The following is a 17,044-nucleotide window of genomic DNA, read 5'->3' as shown; positions in this document are numbered from 1 at the left end:
AACTATTTAAAGCCGATATAAGAAATTGGAATTAGATTGTTATAATTCATAGAATCTAAACTTTAATTTTTAAAAATTAAAAGCCGCTCACCAAATATTTTTTTATGCAGTTTTCAAATGAAAAACCCTCCAAGCTATAACTTGAACTTTCAATTTTTGAATATCAAATATTTAGTCTTTTGCTTTAAACTATTTTAAATTCTTAAATGAAGGCTTTCAGATCTTAAAAGTCTAAAACAAAACAAGCTTGTTGCATTAATCACTGTCAGACTCGTCTGCTTTTAACTGCGTACTAAATAAAATTTTAATATTAATTTTCACCTTTCTTGTATATTAAAAATTTACCAATATTACAGTATGCTATGTAGCACCAGACTTAATTGTACATTACAAAAAAGAGTCGCTTATAAATTGCGTGAAAGAAAAATTTTTTATTTATGAAAATCACCTTCATAACTCATATAATACCTGAGAACATAATTACCATCCCATTCCCAAAGTAATTGAGATTTTTATTTTTTTGTTCAAAATAAATAATGTACCGCACCTACGAACTAATAACAGCAAATTTATGGCTCTATCATTCAATAAAATTCTTACAAGGGTTTTTAAAATTTTCTTATTCAGTTGTAAATTTGAATATATCAGAAATTTTTTGTTACCCTTAATATTAAAATTTCAAGAATAATGAAAATATTTTGTTTTTCAAGAAAGTGCAGAATTCATTCTTGATTTAAGGGCATAACGCATTGTTAGAGTTCGTGTACGTGTTAGAACTTTAATAATGCATTTTGCCATTTATTTTCTTTAAAAAAAAAAAAACTGAATAAACCATTTTATGTTTATGGCTTAATTTTGAAATTAAATTCCATACGAGCACCAAAAGGAGTCTATACGAGAAATGTACAATTGTGATTGAAGTTGTTTTTTCCTCAATTAATTTTAATTCATTCTTCAATTAGACTTCCCTATGCCGGTATTAATTACATTTATATCTAAAGACATTCAGATATTCCAATTTTTTTAAGAATTACTAAGTGTTATGTTTTATCTTCTACATTATTCAAATTAATTTAATTGATATACATACAAAATTATATATAAAACTATTGCATACTGTTAGGATGAGTTGAATTGAATGGTTCATTTGCCAGTTGAGTAAGTGAGTTAAGAAAAATAATATTATAATATTTTTAATAGCACGATATTTCCAGTTAGCGTTCTGCATTAATAAAAATTTGTGAAAGCACTGTCGGAAACATAAAGTGCCAAAAATCCAAATTTCAATTGCAATTTTCGAGAGGCATTAACTTGAGAGGAGGTCAAGTTAGAAAAAAATTACAATAAATATTAGAGGAATGGAATGTCTTTCTTAAGACTTTGAGAGCCCATAACTTTTAGAGGGGAGGAACTCGTTAAAAATTTTCTTTTAAAGAAATAAGTTTCTACTAAAGATCAATGTACATATAAAATTTCAGCTTTTTATCTTAAAAGATGCAGAAATTTTGTAAACGGAAACAGGGTCGTGATACTAATTAGCACTTTTTTACAAAAATTTTTTGGAAAAGCATTAAAAATTATTCAATTCAAATCCTATGTAGTACATGCGATTTAAAAATATTGTGCAATTTACAAAAAAATTTAATCAAATTGCCAAAGAAGCAAACAAGTTTTCATTTCGATTGTAGAATAAATGTAAATTTGGAGATTGTTTGACTTTTAGCAAAAAGTGGTAATTACGTTAAATGATAACCCTTTTTTTCTTTTTTATACATAACTACTTTTTTAAGCAATACAACAAAAATAACCGTAAAGGAATTCTAGTGCTTACTAATGTAATATAAATCTTAGTTAAAATGCTCTTACAACTAAGTAAATACATTATTGCCACTAATTATTGAGTAAATACATTATTGACACAATCAATGGCTTGATATCCCTATATTTTACTGGCCAAGTGAGAAGAAGATGAATGACTATTATATATTTTTGTATAATGTAATTTTGAAGTGAGAAGAATTTTTCCGTATTGCTTATCTCGTTTCTTCTAAAATGTACCTATACAAAATTTAATCATTATTTAATCACTAATTAATATTAATTAAAAAATTTATTAATACGTTTTATAAATTTACGTCCGTCTAAAATGATCTAGATGTCTCTGTTGCCATACTAAAAATTTTTTATAAAAATAAAAAAACAATTTTTATTGCTCAATATTAATTAAATAAAAATTTTCTAGATGGCTCTATACTTCCACCTAGTCAGTTATGTTAGAATTTGTACTAGGAGATGTACTTTCTAAAAAAATTCGATAATATTAATTTGATTGTACTCTTAAAGATGTCTCTGTTTTTTTCATAAGATTTTATGGATTATTTTTTTTAAACAACACAATTGATTTTAATTATATCCTTACAGTGTTGATTAAAAAATTAAAAATTCATAATAAATAACTAGCTTAATTAATAAGTTATTGGACACTTTCGCTTAAATTCTGTTCAGCAGATTTTACTTAAGAAACTCAAACTCTAGAATAATTTTCAAAATCTTTATAAAATATTTTTTTCTTTAATAAACATACAAGACAACTAGTTTACTCAAAGCGCCCTACTTGGAATTTCCTCCTAAATAGTTCTAATATAATATAGCAATACAACGATACAATACAAATACAATTTCATATAAATTAATCTTTATTGTGCAATGACGTCATTAAAGACTTAATCTTTTTTTTTTTAATTTTTTAATAAATTTATAATATATTAATTATTATTAATACATAGGTATAATATTGAATTGAAGGAATAAATCTAAATTTCTAAAATTTAATTGTATTTTACTTGGCTTTTTACTAAGTTGTTTTTCTTTCTTTTTATTTCTTTTAAACATTTTTTTAATTAAAAATTACAAATTAATTACATTCTTTCATTTTATTTTTATATTTTTATATTGTTTTATATTTTTCTTTTTAATGTTTATTTGGTTTATATTCATATCACTCTTATAATAATTATTTATATAAATTTTTAAACAATAATAGTTTAAATAAGCACTGGATTTTTAATAATAATAAATTAAACATAACAAAATTTATATTCATTTTTATTTCATAATTCATTTATTAAATAAACAAAACCAAAAAAAAAAAAATTATAACGATAATTTTGGTTATTTTAAAAGACAAAACTTAATATAGAATTGAAAATAAATGGTTTTTCGTTTTTATTTTCATTGAATTTAAAGTGAATTTCAACTTAAAAAAAATTACGTAAACTGAAATGGAATGAAATTTTAATCAATAAAATAATATATATATATGTATATGTGTATGCATGTATAAACATTTTCATTTTTATAATAAGCCCCATTTTTTTTTTTTCATTTTTTAATTTATATAAATTTTAAAGGATTTTTATATATATCTACATTATATTTTACTAAATATTAGTCATAGGTCTTTATTGCTTTCAAATGGTTTATTATTTTTAAAATAATTGTTTTTTTCTGTTCCGTTTTTTAGTTCTTTAATTATGGGTTTCTATTTTGCTTTCTTTTTATTCTCAAAAAAATTTCTTAATTATTAAATGTTTGTTGTTTCTTTTTTTGTTTTATTTTACATATTTAATTTTTATTTTGTATATTTTGCTTTATTATGATCTTGAATTAATTTTCTTGCGTTGGAATTTGTATTTCTTGAACTGATGTTGCACTACTTTGGCTAACACTACGGGAATGTCCTGCAGAATCTGTTATAACTGGTGTTTGAACCATTGGTGTTGGAGGAGATTTATTACCTGGTAATTGATTAGGAGCACCTGTCATTTGCATATGATACCTAAAATAATTAATGACAATAAATATGAAAAGTATCATAAGTATGTTAATTATTTTAAATACTTACTTGTAAATATTCTCCGTACTTTCTACTACACCTTGTGTCAAATTTAAACTACGCCCTTTAATTCCACCCTCTTTTGGTGGTGGTGACCACCAATTAACAACACGTCCAACTACTGGTACATGTCTTAAAATACCTTCTTGCCAAAGCTTTTCTTCACTTTCTCTTTGTAAATCTTGCATTGCAGTTTCTATACCCTAAAATTAAATATATTTATGTAAATTAATTAATATTAAATAAAATAACTATTATATGGAAATTTTTAATACCTTTTTAACAATTTCTGACATTGAATCCAAAACTTTGGAATTTTCTTGAACACTCTTTCCGACAGTAACAACTAAATCTAAAAGTTCTTCTACATCTGTTTCATGTGTAACCATTCCAAATCTAACACAACTTAAAGAATCAGGGCCTTCACCTAAAGAGAATGCATTATCTGTTGATTTTAAAGCATCGACTAAATCCATATTCAATTTATTTAATTCAGCTTTTGCCTGATCTGTTAACAACGTCTCCCATCCTTCTGGTACAAAGCGAACACCTCCCATACCAGCCCATTCTGGTAAATTTACAAGTCTTAATACGTCACTTTTTTCTACCAATTTAATAAAGGTAGCTTTATGTTTTAATGTTGCACGTAATATGTCAACTTGAGATTCTAAACATGCCGCAAAATTTTCCAAATGATCTGCTTTAGCAGGTTGTTCACCTAAGCTAAGTTCTAATGGACAATATCGTATACAAGTTCCATGTATTTGATGTTCTATTATTTCAAAATCAAACTAAAAAATCAAGATAAAAAATTTGTTAATAAGGAAGAGAATTTTTTCCAAATTTGTTTCTACTTACATTAGGGCAATCACGTTGTAATAGCTGGCCGAGCCAAGCGTTTAAGCGATCGAAATAAGAAGCATTTTCAACTTTCTCTATTGATTTATTTATTATTGCCTGATTTATATCTTGATTTTGATCTGTACTTGGTGGTGGTGTTGAATCTTGATCAAATTGAATGGACGAACCATCAAATTGAAATACTACTACTGGGGCCGCAGATTCAAATAAAGCCTAAAAAAAATTAAAAATTCCTTTACTGAATGGTCATATTATTATAAAATTTCTCATCAATCTCACATCTACATCTAGTGGTTTACTAATTAAATCAGACAATGAAGAACCGGTTTGAGCACCAGGAGCACGACTCTGCAAGATAAAATAAAATCGTATTTATTTGTGTTAAGGTAAATAACAAAGAAAAACTGTAAATCAGAATATGCAAAAAATGGTTAGAACAGACAAAAAATAATTTAATAATAATATTTAAAATATTTTGAAATTTATCGGGAATGTTCAATAAAACAAATAATTTTTCAAGTACGTAAATTTATTCATAAAATACAAAGCTCCAATAACACGCACACAGTGACATCGATATCAGAAAATTATTAGATAAATATTAGTAGATAAACAAAATCATTGAACACTTGATAAGTAAACTCAACATTCAAATATGATTAGAGTTTCAACATTCTAAAACGCTTGTCTAAAAGCATATTATAATATCGGTCAACTCTCTTATCTAGTATATTTTATAAATTCTTCAAGAAATCCAAATATGAACTTGCCTGAAAATCTAAGTCACACGTTACAAATTTTCAATTTTTTCATTATTGTTTATATTTTCGCATATTGACTCAATGTTTACTTATTCATCTAGATAAAACAACGATTGAAATACATTAAAAAAGTTTTCCTCCAACCAATATTTAAAAACACGTCATCTTAAATTTTAGATTAACTTGTCTTCCGCCACATTTTCAAAATATATGTTCAAAATAAACTAATAGTAAACTAATATCTTTAAAAAAATTGTTTAAACAACTGTGAACACACCTTTCATTGTGGCTTAATAGTTCAAATTAAACATTAGCTATCATGGTATGTTGTGGGAATTTTTTTCAAAACTTACCAATATACGTATACCCTCACATTTTGAGGTTATTTCGTAAAGAATGCTACAAGTTTGAAACGCTACATGAACTTTCTCAGATATATTTTCTCTTCCTAATGCTTGTAAACTCGCCCATAACGATAATGATTTTAGCCTCTTTGATAAAATTGCATCTGAATCGGATACTGTTAAAGCGGCATTTTGCAATTGCTTATGTAGTAATACTATCGGTACACTGGGAATGCCAAGCCAAGAACCCAAATTCAAAACAACAGAATCAACAACAGAACTTATCTAAAATGAAATATTTAAACAATGATATTATTGTTTATAATATTATATATTTACCGTCCCAGTACCCTGCACTATTGGTAAAGTGGCTAACAAATGTCCAGAAGCGTGTAACCAAATATTATTAGCTCTACAAATTTCTTTCAAACGTTTCAGATTATCAGCGAAACCACATAACGACGCACCTACATCTGCTACAACTAAAAGGGGATTACGATTTGCACTAATATCTGAACGTATTTCTTTTTGGAACAAGTTTAAATCCATAGTTCCGCTAGCTGTAGTTGGTATTACTCTTATAGCCTCGGCTGCTATTCCTAATTGTTTACAAGCATACTGTAGTCGTAGATGCGTTAAGTTTTCACAGATATAGAGACAAGGATTAGCTAATGCTGGAATTCCGCCTTCTAAAAAACCAGGACAACGAGAAACTATAGCTAAACGCAGCACACGTAAAATTGCTTCACCATTGTCAGAATGAAAACTAGCTGATGGTTCCGGAAACTTAAAAAGATTTCCAACCCATCTGTTAAAGGTAAACAAAATAAATTTAAAAATTTGTTTCAGTGATTTAATCTAATTTTCTCACCTAGATGTATCTCCTGCAATCAAATCTGCGATTCTCAAGAGTGTTTGCCGATCTAAATGACTAATATAAGCTTCAAAACTAAAATAATAAAACAATCAATTAAAATAATTATTACATCACATAATAATAACATCCGATTACCTCTGAGATACTAAGGCTAGCATTGACACTTCATCTAATTCAGGTAACTGATAAATTATATCAGATCCTTCCTCAGAATCAGAACCCGATATTAAGTCTTCCAAAGATTTTAAAATATCTGAAGATGAGCAACTTGTTACTGGCAATGAATTACATGATTGCGTTAGTTTATTTTCATTGTTCACATCTAAGGCACCGTTTATCTGAATGTTTTGTAATCTTTTAAGTGTTTGGGTTGTTTGCATTTCTAATTCAGCTAGGCCAGAACGAATCTTAAAAAAAAAATAAGTAAATTTTAATCAAATACGCACATAAATTATTGCAGCTTACACATGAAGCAGAAATTTTATCGTCACTTCTCTGAAAATTATCAGAATTTATATTTTGGTTTTCTGCCATTTTTATACACACAGGCGCTAAATGTCAAAATTAAAAACCTATATTAAACCTTAGTTATTATTGAAACACTTTTCTTAAAACTATGAATAAAATAAATATTAGAAAAAAATTTAACTTCTATTTAGTCGGTGCCTAAAGTAAAGTCGGTATAATTCTTTTGATGAAAAAAAAATTTTGTTGTGTTGTCAACATCAAATTTGACATTAGCCACTTCATCATTTTCCATCTGACACTAAATTCGCCTGAAATTTAGCCGGTCTAATACAATTGTACTTCACAACAATAACAATATTAACTACAAAATTCACAATATTCACGAGACTTAGAGTCATATGGTAAAACAATTAAAAATTTTCAAGATAGTACTTCTATTCATAAAAAGAAAATATTGTAATTTATTACAAACTAATTGCAATTGAGTAATTTCGAATAGTTTAGTTGCTTAAGTGTGCACGTAATTAGTTTATAATCAGACTACAATTGAAAAACTAAAAATTGCATGTCCGCCTCAGCCCAAAGGATATTTTGCTTTTTTATGCTTATAAAGTTCATATTCTAAATAGGTGTAATCTACAGTTGCATGACTAGAATTTCAATTATGACGAAGCAGTGAACTAATTTTTCAGAGACTTCATAAAATTTGCCTGTTGTAACAGTAAAAGTACAGGAAAAATTAGTATGGCAGCGCGAGAATTTGAACGAAGCTTTCTAATAATTATTTATTGTGAATTGAACATAAATGTCAAACCAGCTTTTCAGTTTTTATTTTATTATGAAAGAAAATTTATTAAAAAAATAATTTTCATTTTTAATTTATTTGTACTTAAATAGTTTGATGAAATGTAGGACGATATTAAATTCAGAAATGAGTTCAAATAACCGGAATTCTGGTAATTTGCATGGCTTATCAACAAAAGCAGCACTTGTTCGAATAAGGGAAGAAATAGTAAATGTTTTGACAATTTATGAAAACAAATTCAATTCTGAAAGGTAAGAAAATTTTTTAAAAAAAATTTTAAGTTTTTTTTGTGAAATAAACTTAATTATAATTTACAGTATACTTTGTAAAATACGATCGTGTTTTGTTAGTCAATATAATAGCCCACTTGGTTGGTTTTCAATTTTAAGTACATTATTTGCAATAGTTGGTTTACTTGTCGCGGACTATTATTTTTCTGCTTTGATTATTTTTGTTATCTTGACATTGAACATTTATATTGTTGTACGGGAAAATAATTTAAGACGTACAGAAATTATAAGAAAAGCGAAACTCATTTTAGAAGAAATAAAAGTAGCTGAGGAATTGTGTTATGATTGGAAGTTTTTTAACTACCCTCACTTATTTTGCCCAGTCTCTCCATGTGTTACTCTTCAATGGACGTATCGTGATGGTACAAATTGATTTTATTTTTAAATTTATAGGCAAAAATAAATAAAATATACTTACACTTTTAGGAGAAATCATAAATTTACCATCAGCTCTTCTAGTCAAAGGTGATCACATCGTTTTGAGGCCAGGGCATACAGCTCCAGGGTCGTGTTATGAAATCCTTACAAATAAAAAATTTAAAACGAATGAGATTTATGGAATAGCTCAAGTGCCGGAACCTCCTTCTAAACCTGCAGCTAGACCACCACTGCCTGATTTAATTTGCTGTTTAGAAAATACTCCATACCTAGATAATTTGAAATACATTTTGGAAAATGCACTGAAAAGACCGCCAACTATTTATAACCAACAAAGATATTTAGTAAGTATACACATCGATTTTTTCATTTATATATACAAGTACTCTTCTCATAGTTAATTTCTTTAGTTGGTAACAAAATACATCCAACAATGGGGTTTCATAGCAACTTTACTCATTACCATTTTTGCTTCTATAATGAGATATTATGGTTTAGCTTGGAAATCAGACATTAGCCATTATCTGTGGAAGGAAATATTTTTAGAATCATGTATTGCAGCAATTTTACCTTTATTGCCTTTGATTTTTCCTATAATGTGGATTTCTTTAAATTTATGGGGTGTTGCAAGGTTAGAAACTTTTTTATGTTTACCGCAACATCCATCATTAAAAGATGAAGAAAAGTCATTTGAAGAAGATTTGGACACTCCAACATATGACTACGGTCACATATCCCTTAAACGATCCATAGTTTTCAAAAATTGGTTGAATTTATGGCAAGGCTCATGCACGCTTCTCCCACGAAGTGCTAATGTTGTTCAGGTGTTAGGATCTATAACAGCTCTCTGTTGTGTAGATAAAAAAGGAATATTATCTTGGCCAAATCCTACAGCGGAAAAAGTCTTTTTCTTAAGAGATGTAGAAGACAAAAATTCTACAACTAGCCAAACAAGTTTGGAATCTGAAACTACAAATAACAATGCCACAAAGAAAACTGGAATTATTTCCGAAGTATTAGATTTGACACATGATCAACATTGCCCATTTAAATTAGAATTTGATGATCACGAATGGAAAAATCATATAACATCCCTTAAACCTTTAGGTAATATAAATGTTATATAAAATATTCCAATTTATTATTACTTAATTATATAGAGAATCAAATAAGTCTTTTTAGATTTGACGATTCAATATCTTTTCTAATATGTAATATCTTTTTAGGTTTGGCGATTCTTTTAAATACATGTAGCCCCCAGACACACAAACACTATGCACAATTTTGCGGGCATGTCACCGCTGTGGCAACTTTGGGTAAAATATTTGTTTCAACTTCATTAAGAAAGCTCAAAAATTCAACAAATTTTAGCATTTTAATTAAATACAAACTTTTGATTAAAACGATATTTTTATTATTATATATAAATCACAACTATAATTTGATTAAAATACATATTATATATTTTACTCTAATTTTAGATAAAGATTTGGTCCCAGTTACGAATCGGTATGCACAAGTTATTGAACCGAGCTTAAATAGTTTTTTGCATGGGTATGTTAGTATTTACGCAGCATTTTTTAATTGCTTATTCATTTATCATTTTCTTTTTAAATAAAAAATTTATATTTCAATTTTTCAATTTAAATTCCAATAAATTAGACACTTTATTCATAGTATTGCAGATATATTTTATAAGTGCAAGATGAGGTATATCATGTTAATTTTTTTTCGTCTGAAATATTTGATTTTTGAAGTTTTTCTATTATTATTTAATCCCGCTTTTGATTCGTTATGTTCGGTGTGGGTTTCAATGTTTAAATATTTATTTATACATCCATATACTTTTTTTTTTAAATACTGAATATAAAATGTTGTTAATTATTTTATATAAAGTTATATTTTAAATAATTTATGTTTTTGTGTGTTGAATCACATCACATGTCTTAATTAAAGAAAATATAATTAATGAGTTTTAGGTAATGGATCTGTTTTTGTTTGTTAAATTTTTTTTTATAATACTGTAACGTTTATTTCTCTTAAAACAAAAAAATTCCAGTTGATTTTGTCATAAATCCAAATACAATTATAGAAAACTAGTTAAACAAATTGAATTAAGGTTATTTCCAACTGCCCAATTTGAATTCGGATATATGTAAATAGATCTTTTTACTTCATATTTTTAAAAAAAAAAACTTAGGAATATAACATTTACATTGAATGTTGAAATAGGGTGAGTAAAAAAGATATAGTTGAGAGCTTTTATCACGTATAACCAGTTTGGAACAGGTTGAGTACAAATATTTTTAAAATATTCTTATTAAATATAATCAATATAATTGCTACAAAAATTCATAGAAAACTATTAAACATAAAAATTTCATAATTTTTGCAAAGATTGTAGATACATGCAAGCTATAATATAAAAATGCTATTAGTTTGATTAAAAATTTTAAAATAAATTTTTTTGCACGTATATATGCATAACAGATAAACATAATATAAATTAATTCAAACTGCAAGATTTAAAATATAAAAAAAGTACTTAATTAAATTTGACAATTTTTTACAATCTAATAATTTTATTTGATTTCAATGCATAAATTATTAAAACTGTTTTAGAAATTCATTAAATTTTTTTTGCTAATTTTACACTTAACATAGTAGTAATAAACAAAATCCAAAAGAAATCAATTTAAAATGAAAATAAAATAAGTATTAGAAAATATAAGTAGGATTGTATTTCCCATTTTGTTTTTAAAGAATACTTGGCACTAAATTTTAATAGTTTACTTGAAATTTAGGCATATTCATTATGTTCTTAAAGCAATAATATAAAAGGAATTCATTTAATTTATCAAACAGATATTAGTTTATTTCCATTTTTTATTTCTAAGAAAACTTTACAATTTTGGACAAATATTAAATTAGGATTCCCAATATTATTTCATTTGTTATTAATTTTATTTTCTATTTGTGTCCTCTTTTGTTTTTTGTTCAGAAGACATTTAATTTCGTGTTAATTTACATAACGTTCTCAGCATACTGAGCGTACTAGGTAGATCCTACTTGGGAAACTGGATTAATGTTTTGTTCTTTATCTTAAAAATGATTTGTAAAATAATAATTCAGTTTTCAATATATTCATCGTTGCTATAGTATTGATTATTAATAATTAAATTATTCTTCAACTCAATGGTTATTATATTTTGATTTTTGAAAATGTGTAAATGATTTTTAAATAAACAAAAATTGTCTTATTATCTTAGTTTAAACTTTAATCGTTAATTTAATAAAACGCAATGCTTAAATTCTGAAAAGTTTCTTTTATTAGAACTTTACATAATATAATGTTAACTTGTTTTAATAGAAAAAATAAAAACGTAAATTTATAGATACGGATAATATTCAAAGTTATTAAATGTAATTTAAGTTTTTTTTCTGTGTTCGCTGTTTTAAATGATTATTTTTTATATCGACTTTGATTGTGTTTAGAATTTTAATAATTAAAATATTTATTATTTTATTGAATACCTATATATTTTTAATTAATGTGCATATTATTTTGTTAAAAATTATAATTTCTCAAGTCAGATTTTTAGTTTTTATACAGGAAAGAATAATTCCCTACAAATATATTATAGATTATTTGAAAAATATAAATGGGCAAATTCAAGAATGATTTCAAAATGAAATTTTCTCAAATTTTTAATATGTAGTTTTTAATTCCGGATTCTTGTTTTTTGTCGAAAATTTATCCTATTATTTTTAACAATTTAATTTAAGTTCAGTTGGAATAGTGCTTATAGAGATTTTATCACCAATTAAAATTCTGTTTTTATTAAAAAAAAATTTAATAATTATTGGGTCAACATATTTTGTTGATATTTAAAAATCATAAATTCAATTTTTTTGAACTTAATAAAAATAACTAATAATAATAATACTATTTTACATGTAATTTTTAAAATATTTTATTATGTACTTGAAATGTTTTCTTACAATTATACTAAGAATAATGGTAAAATTTTATTTTCAAAAACATATTCTTTGTAAGTTATTAACACATTCATTTTAAAAGTGAAATATAGGAACACCACATGCAAGACGGTGGATTTAAAAGTTGTTTTGACAATTTTTATAACCATTTGGTCTAAATAGTAAGACATAAATTAAAGCTTAATCATTTTTGAAAGTGCTCGTTATCTTGACTCATTATGTAAATAGATCATAGATTTTAAATCATGCTTTAAACCTTTTTTTAATTTTTTTGTTTCTTTTTTGCTTCTCAAAATTTTTTTATATTAAAAATAAAGTAAACTTCAAAGAATTAATATAAAAAAAATTTTGAGTTTAAAAAAATTAAACGACAATATTATTTATCAAAATTTAATACTTGTATCATTATTTATCGACTTCAGACGATGTTTATGTGAATTAGCCAAACAAATCGGTTTTAAACAGCATGCCACAGATAATTTTACTTTGGAAGGACAGTTAGCTACCTATAGGCATTTGGTATGTTATTTACTACAAATTTTTTAAGTTAAATAATGTAATTTATTTTTTTTTTTTTCAAATAAAAAGCAACCTGATGTTGTACGTCGTGACATTAAATTTGCACGTCATCTTCAATTATCATCAAAAGTTAAAGTACCCTTTCCACATTCTTTATCTGTAGTATTACGTGAATCACCCGGAAATTGTTTATCATTGTTCACACAAGGAACAGCTGATATTGTATTAGATTGTTGTGATGATTTCTGGGATGGAAAAGATTTACGTCCATTAGGACCACAGGAGAGAAAAAGAGCTCAAGATTTTTATCAAAGAAGCGCATTAACTGCATATTGTACTGCATTTGCATATCGTCCATTACGCCATGGGATATGTGGGGCTTTGAGTGGATCGCATAGTGGTCCAATTGCATATCTGGAATTACCACCAGAAACGAAATGTAAAATGCAACATGTTGACAAAAGTCATTGCGATTTTGAAGGCCACACTAAAATTAGCCATTCAATAAGTACGGATTCGTTATTGTTTTCAGAATCGAAAGATGAAGATATCGCTGATGTCGAAGGTTGCTTTGAAATGCAATGTCATCAAGTTTTTATAGGAATGATAACAATGCAATATCAAGCACAAACTGATATCGTTCAGTTAGTTGAACGCTTAGAAAGAGCTTGTATACGTTTCGTGCATTTTAGTAAAGAAAATGAATTACGATCCAGAGTATTTTCGGAAAAAATGGGCCTTGAATCCGGCTGGAATTGCCATATATCTTTATTGAGCGAGGATCAGCACTCCAATCCACAATCACCAAAAACTTCAGGTCAAATAGATTTTTCTGGAACTAATTTAGGTAGTACAGAAAATGATAAAATTGATCCTGAAATAAACTGTTTGCTACAACCGATGGGCTTAGAATCTTCTAAAACTTTAAGCTCATCAGCTCCTGGAGACTTTTTAAATATTAATTCAGGCTCAGTAGAATCAATAATTTCTGTAGGAGAACCACGGCATTCTCAAGACTCAGCATTGGATGAAAATTGTCGATCAATTAGTATTTTAACAGATAGTACAGAACAGAGTGCACCAATTAATTTTGATATGTCAAATCGAGCCAAATTACCTCGTGGTATTGAAAATATCAGGCCACATTTAGAAAAAGTTGATAATGTTCCTTTGCAAGTTTCGTTGTTTACGGATTGCTCAGCAGAAGCTACAAAAGAAATGTTAAGTATAATGCAATCTTATGGTGAAATTGTAGTTTGCTTGGGTTCGAGTGCGAGTAATTCAAATTCTGAAATATTTTTACAAGCAGATTGTAGCATTGCTGTAGAGCCTTTATATCCTCAAGTTTGTCAAGGTAAGATTTTATAAAGTTTCTCTAATGACTTTTAATAATTTTATTGTACTTTTTCTCTGTTTAGATGTACCTGCATATACGGAGTCAAACATATATAATAATAAATTAAAACACATTAATAAAACATCAAATAAAAAAGACTTTACGTTGCATTTTTTAGAAAGTTATGGAACGACAGATTCTAATAATGATGCTGCCAATAATATCAATTCACCATATGCTAAATTAATGCACACTCGCAATAATACTATATCACCAATATATTTAAGTCGTATGTTAAATTCATTACCTTGTTCAATATCAGTCGTGCGTGATGATCCATTATCAGTTGTTGCAATAATAGAATTATCAAGAAGATTTTCATTAGGTTTATGGAACTGTATACAATATTGGGCATGTTGTGCCGGTACACTCGCTTCATTAAATATTTTAAGTGCCTGTTTAAATTTACCACCGATTTTTGATCCATTTGTTTTAATATATTTAATGTGTTTTGCTGTACCATTCATTTCATTATCTCTTACCCATATTCAAGTAGATCCAAAAGTCATGAATAGAGCAACAGGTAAAAAACAAACTAAATTTGATTCAAGGGTATTTGGTTTTGTATTATGGTGTTATGGATGTAAATTTTTCCCAGCAGTATTGGTTGTGGTAATAGAAATAATAAAAACTAATGCCAATTTTGTTTAATTAAATTTCATTTTATATTTTTTTTAGATAATTTCCTACACAACTATGATTGGCCATCCACTTGAAATTATAGATATTCAAGAGGAAAATTTGGAAATTAATCTGAAACTAGCAAGAATATTCGCTTTATTAGGGATAATTTCTCATTTTGGTAATTTTTCTATAATTTATTAACAAAATTTTATCGAGTGGTCTTGTTTCATTCTATCATTGTGTTTATTTTTCTTTTATACTTTAGTTGAATTAAAGACTGTTTTATTATGATCGCCAATTTACTTAATAAATAAAAATTTCCGGGTATGTCTTACAAGGGAATATTATGTTTTTGTTATTTCCAATCCTAAAAAATTTCACTGAATACTTCTTGTTTGTTTGCACAGTAATCCGGACAATCCCATGCCAAATTTTTTTAATTTTTACTAAATTTTCTTTGAGTAAAAACTAAATAATTTAATTAAATTTTTTTTAATATAATATAACTTAAAGAATAATATTGTTGAATTTACGATCTTATAATCTTAACTTAAATTTTCTATGAATTAGGCTATATAAATAGGTAGGGACTATCTAACATATACATTTTTTTTGCTTTGATTTTTAATTTAATTTATTTTTTATTTTGTTTATTATTCAGTAATAATATCAGCATCATTCGTTCATCGAGATCATTCTATATGGCACAAAAATCCATTTACAAATAAAATTTGGACATTTAATTGTATCCTAATTCTTATAATTCATTCAAGCGCTTGTATTATACAAATAATATCAATTAATAAAGCAATCTATGATCAGATTTACAAATTTTGGGCTGTAATAGTATTTATGTTTACAGCAGTAGCAATTAGTTTTTTAGTTACTGAATTTATAAAATGGCAGGAAATTAAGTAAGTTAATAATTTAATAGTTAGAACAAATACAAATAATTATATTTATTTTTAGAGTTAATTTAAGATATCAGAGACGCGCACGACTAGATTTTGGTACAAAATTGGGAATGAATTCACCATTTTAATAAAATATTCTAGAAATTAAAAAAGAAATGTTGTTATCTATATGCGTAATACAAATTAAATATCATGAATGTCAAAAGAAAAAAAAACTATTCATAGAAATAAGTTTTAGATATTAAGTATTACTTAATTTTTAATAAAATGATTTTACTTGAATATTAGACTGCAAAAAAAATTTTCTTTTTGTTTTAAATGATTTTAAACATTTTTGCATACTTCAAGGAATATAATATGTGTAACATTAATTATAAATAAATAAGTCTGTTTAACAAATAGTAATAAGTTAGTTAGAATATGTGAAGAATATTTTAAAATGAAAATAATTGTAAATATAAAAGAGAAGACATCAATTTATCACTATGTTTCTAAAGTAAAAAATTAATATTTAATTAATATGTGAAAAGAGAATAATAAAATCATTTAATCTGACTTCTTATATAATCTTTGCAATAAATAAGTAAATTATTTTAATTCAATTGTTTAATTTTATTACAGCCACGAGTTATATAATTACTGTCCGAATTGAGCTGATGACTGCATTTAATTTATTTAAAATAGGGAAAAAGCAAAATTTCAAATTTACACGCAATATATACATATAATACGGATTAATAAATAAGCAACAATTTATGAAATTTATTACCTGAAAAAGTTCGCAGCTTTGATTTTCTATTGATATGAAAACTTTCTTTGCCATTAGCAGAGTTTAAAAAATAACAAACCAAAATCAATGTTGATATATCAACATTTTGGTTTGTTATTTTACTTTTAAACGGTTTAATACGGT

The 17,044-nt window shown here is 26.0% G+C and overlaps 2 protein-coding genes across 5 annotated transcripts; one reads left to right on the top strand and one right to left on the bottom strand.

The window, feature by feature from the left end:
- Positions 1-3,153: 3,153 nt before the first annotated feature.
- On the bottom strand, positions 3,154-7,414 carry LOC129618815 (pyridoxal-dependent decarboxylase domain-containing protein 1). The gene is made up of 10 exons (XM_055533827.1): positions 7,204-7,414; positions 6,874-7,145; positions 6,733-6,810; positions 6,201-6,669; positions 5,871-6,146; positions 5,036-5,104; positions 4,754-4,969; positions 4,171-4,686; positions 3,905-4,098; positions 3,154-3,838 (listed from the first exon to the last, which is right to left on the bottom strand). The coding sequence occupies exons 1-10, from the start codon at positions 7,270-7,272 to the stop codon at positions 3,667-3,669; spliced, it is 2,331 nt and encodes a 776-aa protein (XP_055389802.1). The 5' UTR covers positions 7,273-7,414; the 3' UTR covers positions 3,154-3,666.
- A 604-nt stretch (positions 7,415-8,018) lies between these two features.
- Positions 8,019-16,533, top strand: LOC129618811 (transmembrane protein 94). 4 transcript variants are annotated; one of them, XR_008697835.1, is made up of 12 exons: positions 8,019-8,262; positions 8,329-8,663; positions 8,728-9,023; positions 9,090-9,786; positions 9,906-9,995; positions 10,161-10,233; positions 13,101-13,197; positions 13,267-14,551; positions 14,616-15,205; positions 15,272-15,395; positions 15,991-16,131; positions 16,187-16,533. XR_008697835.1 is itself a non-coding variant. In XM_055533822.1 (12 exons), the coding sequence occupies exons 1-12, from the start codon at positions 8,108-8,110 to the stop codon at positions 16,257-16,259; spliced, it is 4,068 nt and encodes a 1,355-aa protein (XP_055389797.1). In that variant the 5' UTR covers positions 8,019-8,107; the 3' UTR covers positions 16,260-16,531. The 4 variants fall into 4 exon arrangements, 3 of the variants coding, with proteins under 3 accessions (XP_055389797.1, XP_055389798.1, XP_055389799.1); XM_055533822.1 differs by having other exon boundaries at positions 15,879-16,131; positions 16,187-16,531; XM_055533823.1 differs by having other exon boundaries at positions 10,161-10,188; positions 15,879-16,131; positions 16,187-16,529.
- Positions 16,534-17,044: the final 511 nt, after the last annotated feature.

This window comes from Condylostylus longicornis, unplaced genomic scaffold (assembly GCF_029603195.1).
Source record: "Condylostylus longicornis isolate FDR11 unplaced genomic scaffold, ASM2960319v2 ptg000010l, whole genome shotgun sequence".
Classification (NCBI taxonomy): Eukaryota; Metazoa; Arthropoda; class Insecta; order Diptera; family Dolichopodidae; genus Condylostylus; species Condylostylus longicornis.
This window is presented reverse-complemented; position numbering and strand designations above follow the sequence as displayed.

Bases quoted from the DNA above. Each gene is read 5' to 3' on its own strand.
- LOC129618815 (XM_055533827.1), bottom strand. From the start codon at position 7,272: ATGGCAGAAAACCAAAATATAAATTCTGATAATTTTCAGAGAAGTGAC. The intron at 6,670-6,732 runs GTGAGAAAATTA...TACCTTTAACAG, and splicing joins ATTGCAGGAGATACATCTAG to ATGGGTTGGAAATCTTTTTA. The intron at 3,839-3,904 runs GTAAGTATTTAA...TAATTATTTTAG, and splicing joins AGTACGGAGAATATTTACAA to GTATCATATGCAAATGACAG.
- LOC129618811 (XM_055533822.1), top strand. From the start codon at position 8,108: ATGAAATGTAGGACGATATTAAATTCAGAAATGAGTTCAAATAACCGG. The intron at 8,664-8,727 runs GTACAAATTGAT...TTACACTTTTAG, and splicing joins TCAATGGACGTATCGTGATG to GAGAAATCATAAATTTACCA. The intron at 9,787-9,905 runs GTAATATAAATG...ATATCTTTTTAG, and splicing joins AACATCCCTTAAACCTTTAG to GTTTGGCGATTCTTTTAAAT.